The following is a 7,750-nucleotide window of genomic DNA, read 5'->3' as shown; positions in this document are numbered from 1 at the left end:
TTTTTAAATCCTTTCATGTTCTTCAGTTTTATGCAGGATTCAAAGCAAGTCCTGAGAAAAAAAATGCTCAGATTGAGGCCTTGATCCCATGATCCCTTATACGAATGGATCAACTGAGTTGCATTAAGAGGAAATGTCCTGTAAGGTAAAATTACTTGCTAACTACGTGCACATTCACGTCCCCTAACTCCTACAGGTAAAACAAACCTAGATGGAATAAAACTTGCCTTTATGCTGCTCAAAACACTTCCAAGACTGTATTGCAGCTGCTGAACACATCATTCAGAGCAGTAATTTATGGAGTGTCTATCTTAATCCAAGCGATCTGCAGTAATTCAAACCTGTATCTGTGTATTTTGCCATAGGCAAATACATTACTTTTGGCTCCGAACAAACCTCCCACTCTTCTACTAAAAAATGCTGCAGGAAGAGCAGAGAGCGCTATGGATATGCCGTTCTGAATGAAAAGATGTATGAAAATGATATTTCTCTAACACAGGAAGTCAGAAGGATTTTGATCATGTGTTACATTATTCTTTGCAGATACCCATTCACTTTCCTTACCCTTCCGGACACAGTTAAAGCCCCCCAAGCCGTGTTTGCAGCAGGAGCCCAAGCCTGTGGCTTTGTCTGCAAAGGGCATGTGTGGTACTTCCAGGGATGCTCGGAGAGTTAACGTGGGCTCCGTGGAGCAGCCGCGCTGGGACAAGGACCCGGCTGCTCCTGTGCAGCCACTTTTGTGGCACGCAGGTGTCCTCTCCGGACACGCTGGGTCGTTCACAGGGGAGATACATACAGAGAGAGCAATAAAAATATATGGTTAGAGATAGATAGATGTGGTGGCCTGTGATGGGACAAGGGACAAAAATAGGAAGTTCCATCTCCATATGAGGAAGAACTGCTTTCCTGTGAGGGTGCCAGGGCCCTGGCACCGGCTGCCCAGGGAGGCTGTGGAGTCTCCTTCTCTGGAGATCTTCCAAACCCGCCTGGATGCCACCCTGTGCCCCGTGCTCTGTGTGTCCCTGCTGGAGCAGGGGGTTGGACTAGGTGATCTCTAGAGGTCCCTTCCAACCTCAACCATTCTGGGATTCTGCGAGATCCGTTGGATCCCAGCTTTGGGCCGCCTCCTTATGCGTTACATTGGATGACCCCGTCTCGTGGGCTGAAACTCTTGCCTTGGCACAGCATCCTGGGCGCTGCTGGGCTGCTCTGGCCGCTGGCCAGTCTCGGAGGCTCTGGGAGCAGCTCGGGCAGGATTACATGGCGGCCTGGATGCGCTCACGTTTCCCAGCTTATGCTCTTCTGTCATCCCAAAGGAGCACGTAGGCGTGCAGGGAAAACCCTGGAGTCACCCCAAGACACCCGGGCAGAGTCGAAGGGCGGCAGCACGGCGACAGGCAGCACCCTGCCCGGGTACGCCCGGCACGGAAGCCATTCCACGGGGAGCGCCCGGCAGCGCGGCCAGGAGCGGCTCCGCTGCCACCGCTCGCGTCGCTGACGTGCACGAGAACTGCCCTGAAACACAGCTCGTCACGCTGGGTTTCTCTGCGTTTTAAGGTTTTTTTCTCCCTGTTTCAAGGACGCTTGCAAAACAAAGATTGCAAACGGTGTTAGCTAAGCAATGAAAGCTACGGTTTGTGAAATCACTTTTGGTTTCTTGAGCTGCTGAAGGCGCAGAGCACCCTGGAGTTTCTCAGGCTGAATATCCACCTTTGGGTGACTGTATTTTACACAAACTGTGGTTTTTTTTTTTTTTTTTTTTTTTTTTTTTTTTTTTTTTTTTTGGTTGAACATACAGTGCTCAGATATTACAGCTAAAGAAATACAAAGGTAGCAATTTATTTTTGCCCAGAATGCTATTTGGTCAACAAAGTGGATATTGTCTGGTTTTCTCACGTAAGCTGTAATATTACATAGCAAGTGCCCATACATTTATTGACTTATCTATAAAATTTCTTTTTTTTTTTTTTTTTTAAACCATAGAAATAAGAAGTCCTTTCTCCTATTTTTACTGGAAGACGTCTTGGAGATTTAGAGAACTGTGAAGTTACCTAGCAAAGTAGAGGAAGAGTTTTAAATACCTCTCTTAGTGTTTGCCAAATGGCAGAGTTAAATACAGACCAACAAAAGCTTTTTTTTTTCTTTCTTTATGCAGAGAATACCTTATTATACATCTCCTAATTACTAAAAGTAACCTCCCTTGATGATGGTGTCACTTATTTTTAGTCATCCAAGGATACCAGAGAATTATCCAAGGGAGACAACTTTGGAGGAAGTACAAATTCCAAGTTCTCCAACAAGAATACAAAGTCCAACTCTGCCTTTGCCATGCTTTTTATCCTTCGTAAAGATGTACTTTTCATCTCATGAACGATTTTGAAGGTATTTTCACAGAAAATCACACTGCATCCCCATTCAGGTTCACCTCAAAGGCTACATATAGGCAGAAAGGTAGGCTGATAGAGGGGTTTTTATCTGAGATGTAACTGATATCTTGTCAGCAATTTGGGATAGAGGCTATTAAATCTAGGTATGGTCTCTCCAGGAACACAGAGGTGTCAGGAAAGGTGCATATTCCTCAAGCGCAAGGTATGTATGGATTCAAATGGTTGAATCAAAGTTTATGATTTCAAAAGGTTTGTCTAATGAATGGAATTTAAGGTATCAGATAGATATAAACCGAGATATCCCGGTGTGCGGTTGATGCTTTATTTCGGTACGAGCCTTCGCCATGAGCCCTTTCCTGAAGTTTCTTTCCTCGGCGGCCGAACCCCACGGCCACGCGCGCTGCGCGGCCCCCACCAGAGCGTGGGGCGCCGGCATCGCCGCTTTAAGGCGCGGGCGCTTGGCGGGCGGTGCGCGCTGCCCATTGGCTCCGCGGCGCCGCCACGCGGCGCTGGGATGGCGGCCGCCAGCGCCGCGGCGGCGGCGGGACATGTTCTTAAAGCGGCCGGCGGGCGGCCTCGCCTTCTGCCTCTTCTACGTGGCCTCCTGCTTCACCAACAAGGTGAGGACGGGGAGCGACGTCGGGTCCCCCCGTAACGGCCCGGCCTGGGGCATCCCGTCCCGTGGCATCCCGTCCCGTCCCGCCGCTGCGGCCCCGGGAGGCGCAGGGCGAGGGCGGGAGGGTCGCTCCGGGGCGGGGACACGATTATATATGTGTATATATATGTGTTATATATGGATATATATATTTATAATTTTATTTTTGGAGGGGCTGGGGGAAGGCCCGGGGCGGCAGGACCCCCGCTCGCCGTCCTGGCGGCGGAGCGGCCCCACCTCGCCTCCTGCTTCCTGGGGAGGCTTTTTCACCCTTCCTCCCTTGTTTCTGTTGGGGAAAAAATAATCAATAACGGAAAATTGGAGTGTTTGAGGCTGCCGACAAAGATTTAGTTGGGCCCGGGGTTTGTTGGGCAGCGCTCCCGGCGGGTCTGGGCCTGACTGCATGCCAGAGTGCAGGGCTTTATTTCCCATTAGCTATCAGTTGTGAAGAATTCACTGGAGAAATGCTCTTAACCTGGAACCCAGCCAAGAGAAAAATCTTCAATCTTCAAGGTATTGCACCAGCACTTAAAGAAGTAGTAACCTACACTGCTCTCTACAGCAGTCTAGCCTCTGAATTAACAACAAGAAATAATTTCCACTGTGCAACCTAATTGGCATTGCTGAAAAACCTAGGTAGAAGCAGAAAGAAAAGTGGACAGAAAATAGCCACTTGGTGGTAGCTTAAATAGTTGGAGCTAGGTTTTTTTTTTTTTTTTTTTTTTTTTTTTTTTTTCCCGCTATAATAGGATGGTCATTAATGTTCAGGGTAGATAGATGTCTGACTAGAGTGTCAGTCGAGAGTGTGATTCCCCTCGCGGTCAGTGGAGAGACATCAGCACTCAAGGGAGCAGCCAAAACCTTAACTTAGGTTGTGGGAATAGATATTCCCACAGGGTTTTTGTTGTTGTTCTCTTGCCAATTTTCCGGTGAGTTGTTGGTGTTTTTGTAAGAGTGGCACTTGCAGTGAAAATAGTCGTAGGTAAAACCACGGAAATCTGAGGCACTTCAGTGAAAATTATTGACGCCTGTGGGTTAAATGAGTTGTAAAGGTTACTTCTGAGATGTCTTATTGCAAACTAAAAACCTGATATAGTAGCTGCTTTTTCCTGTCTTATATATCAGAGCACATGTTCCTGATGCAGATTTTGGAAAGATGTTTTTGAAGCAAGCAGGGAATGGATTTCAGCTTCCCCCTTCAGCTTCAGAGGAATACAGCTTCCCCCACCACACACACACACACACACACACACACACACACCCCCCATAGATGAGTGAAGTCTCTTCTGTGTGCGGACTGCTCATTTGTGTCCGGACATAAAGCAAAGTTCACAGGAAGAAATAATGCACTTGGTTTGTCAGACTGGTAGAAGTGATTCATAACAGAGAGACTGGAACAGCTGTCAAATTGTATCATGAGTTGGAAAAGACACTTAGCTTAACTGAACTTAAGAGGAAGCTGGAAAGACTTGACATAGGGGCTTCCTGCTCAACCCTCTTTGAAACTTGAGTGTATATTTTAATGTAACAAGGTTAAAATAAGCAGAGTAGCAACTTACAGTTGTCCCAGCTACTGTGTAAGTGCATGTGGGATGTAGACACACACAAATATATCATCTTCATTTAAAACTCAAGTGCCATCCACAAGGGCATGTAGTAGGGGTTCTTGTGAGTCAACATGCCTTGTCCCCGTGTATGCTGAGGTCCCCTCTTTAGTGACACCTGAAGATGAGGCCTTGCGAGGTGCTTTGCTCCATGTCCTCCCTGAAAGCCTAGAGCTTCCCCCCTGCCTTTGAGGACGGCTGCCTGCTCCTAGCAGGAATAGCAGGGTACTTTTTTCTGTCCTCCAGGGAAGTCTCAGGCATCATCCTCCCTTGTAGGGCCGCTCTCCCTATACTTCAGCACAAGAAGTTAGACCTTGTTGTAGTACATAAAGCGTCATAAAGCGTCAGCTCTGTCCTATTTGCATGTGTGGATGATGCACAGCAGCGAGAAAGGACCCTAACATCTATAAACACGGAGCCTGTCACAGCCTGCTGAAGCAGAGGCTGCAGAGCGCAGCAGCTCCAGAGAGCTTTAGAGACACTGCTGGTGTTTTACGTGACACACTGTGCTCATGGGCTGCTAGGGCTGCGAAATGAAATAACTAGCAGGAGATGGTTATGTTCAAGTTCTCAGGTTCTGATCCTGACAAAAATTGCCTCTGCTGCCTGATGCAATTGTGGCTGACAAAAACTTGTATTTTGTTGTTGTAAAAACTTTTCCAATCAGTGCAAAATATTGATTATGCTCAGCAATTTAGCGGGTAGCCCTGTCCTCATCATTCAGTGTATCCACTCCGTTTTTCCTGTACTTGAGTGCCAGCTACCTTGCACAGTGCCTGGGGAAGTATCCAGCAGCCCTGGCATGGGAAGACAAATGTCTGAAAGTTTTCGGAGTCTCCTTTCTTGTTTATTTACTTTTTTTAAATTTTGCTTTATTCTGGTAGGAGCTTCTTGTATTTCATTCCTTCATGATTGTTGATGTTTTAACACCATGGTTGTTTAATGTCCATTAATTTGGATTTGTTTTCCAGTATGTCCTGTCTGTCCTGAAATTTACCTACCCTACCCTTTTTCAAGGGTAAGTACAACTTAAAAAATACATTTCAAAAATTCATTTGGAAAATGACTCTCATCAGTAGCTATATTGCTGTTCCCTGCTACAGCAGTACTCCATGACATTACTGGCTTTTGATGTCTGGAGAAAATACTTTATTACAAAAACTTAGTAAGATGTTAGTTGTCTGGATTGGTTTCGAAACATTATGCTGGTAATGTATTTAAGAGATAGAGATTCTTCATAATTTCTGGATTTTCTGGAGGTTTTATGCTTCAGTGTTGCAAAGTGGCAATTACAGTACAGCCTGTCTTTGGAAATGGAACATAAAGTTAACGTCCAGGTGTGGCCTATTCTCCTTCACTGTGCTAATGAATAAACAAACAACTCTTTAGGTGAAAATAAGCAAGGTTGTACACCTTGCTTGGTTGCATGGTATATGACCGTGCTTAGTTTCATGCTTAGTCTATTTGCTGTATCTCTATATGGTAAGTCACAAGCATATCTTAATGACTGTATTGAGAAATGTAGTATTTGGCCAAATATCTGTTTGTAGTGTCAGAGCTGTTACTAATTTGAGACCCTTAGAATTGCATGTGGATTTTTACAGCCATTTGCTCTTTTGGTATATGGGTAAGATCCACGCACGCTGGATGGTGCTGAAGTTCTGTCCTACTGCTTAGCATGGCTTGTAATTTTTTGCCTGCCTTCGAGCCTCAGGACTGTGATCTACCCTGAGAGTAATTCCCTAGGAAAATCTCCATTTTCCTCGGGTGCATTTAAGTCTATTAAATCTGTACTGAATGTTTTCTTCAGTTTGCTCATGTATGTATACAAATTCTCTTGGACAAGACTTACCATATGGGGAAAGCTTTGAAGGAGTGTGTGTGAAGGCAAAAGTAAAGGTAAAAAGTGTGGTAAGTCAAGAAGCAAAACCTACTCATTCAATGGCATGCAATTGCATTGTGCTCCCGTATTATCACTGTTATTTCCTTTTTCTAATATTTGAAAATACTTTTCCACCTATCTTTTTCAGATGGCAAACCTTAGTTGGTGGACTGCTGCTTCATGCCTCCTGGAAGCTGGGGTGGGTGGAGATAAGCTTGGCTTCAAGGTACGGTGGGAACCTTCAGTATCTGCCAATATTGCCTTCCTGCAGCTGCCCTATGGTATAGGTGGGTTGGCTATGGGAGATAGTAGCTTGCTAAAACTACTTGCTAAGATTGTGTGGGGTTGTGTCTGTGTATTTGGCATTGCAAGTATGTGATTGATCCTGTGTTACAGTCTAATGTTCGGAGAAATTTATTAATATAAAGTGGATTAAAATTGACCTTAGTATGGTGATGAAAAAATGTTTTACCATCAGTGGCATGGGGATAATTTATAAGGTATTTGTCTACTGTAAACGTTCCCTTCCTGAGTTATGGTATCATAAGAGACACCTCAGCTATGTTAGGTAAAGGGTATACAGATGTGGTCCTCTCCATGGAATGTGGTACTGCCTTTTTCTTGTGCAAAATGTCTTCATCCCTGGAGATGCTCAAAACTGGACTCCTGACTGGGTTATGCCCTGAGCAGCGTGACCTAACTTTGGCGCTGGGGATGGGACTAGATGACTGCCAGGGTTCATTTCTAATTTTTTTTTCTCCCTCTTGTAATTCTATATTGGCTCCTGGCAGCTGATGGATTTTTCAGTTTGGGATTAAAGCAGTTGATTTGCAAGACTGACATTTCTCATTTAAAATGAATGCTTTGTGCCTGCATGTGTGTATAAAGAACCAGGCCAAATTTTGTTTTTTTCTGGACATGTATGTTTGTACATCATGCTTGGGTTTCAAGTGAAGTTGTAAACAAAAACAGAGTTTATTCTCCTGTCTCGAGTGCTGTTTAGATAAAATAGGGCTCTTGGAGCAAAAACTCTCATGAACATAAATAGAAGTAGAATTAAGATACCGAATCTTGCTTTAATGCCAATTAGTGAAATATATTCTTAGGAAGTTTTTATTATTCATGCATAATTTGTCCTCACAGTACAGCCACAGGACAAAGGAATACAGCTGTCACTAATGTCCTTTTTAATTCAGTTTTCATTGCTGCTTGAGAAACTATT

General features: G+C 44.8%; 1 protein-coding gene and 1 long non-coding RNA gene across 8 annotated transcripts in view; one reads left to right on the top strand and one right to left on the bottom strand.

Moving 5' to 3' along the window:
- LOC112944042 lies at positions 1 to 789 on the bottom strand. Its single transcript, XR_003248704.1, has 2 exons — positions 565 to 789; positions 1 to 51 (listed from the first exon to the last, which is right to left on the bottom strand). It is a non-coding gene; the product is annotated as an uncharacterized LOC112944042 (long non-coding RNA).
- A 2,146-nt stretch (positions 790 to 2,935) lies between these two features.
- The window catches only part of TMEM241 (transmembrane protein 241), a 49,185-nt gene continuing 44,370 nt past the window's right edge, over positions 2,936 to 7,750 (top strand). For all 7 annotated transcript variants that reach the window (XM_026035452.1, XM_026035450.1, XM_026035457.1 and 4 more), the window contains exons 1-3: positions 2,936 to 3,007; positions 5,618 to 5,664; positions 6,677 to 6,754. In XM_026035452.1, the coding sequence (XP_025891237.1) occupies positions 2,936 to 3,007; positions 5,618 to 5,664; positions 6,677 to 6,754 (197 nt within the window). The remainder of the gene's footprint in view (positions 3,008 to 5,617; positions 5,665 to 6,676; positions 6,755 to 7,750) is intronic.

Source organism: Nothoprocta perdicaria, unplaced genomic scaffold (genome assembly GCF_003342845.1).
Source record: "Nothoprocta perdicaria isolate Ctin4 unplaced genomic scaffold, notPer1 scaffold_16, whole genome shotgun sequence".
In the NCBI taxonomy this organism is placed as follows: Eukaryota; Metazoa; Chordata; class Aves; order Tinamiformes; family Tinamidae; genus Nothoprocta; species Nothoprocta perdicaria.
Note: the sequence above shows the minus strand (reverse complement) of the source record. Positions and strands in the feature narration are given on the sequence as shown.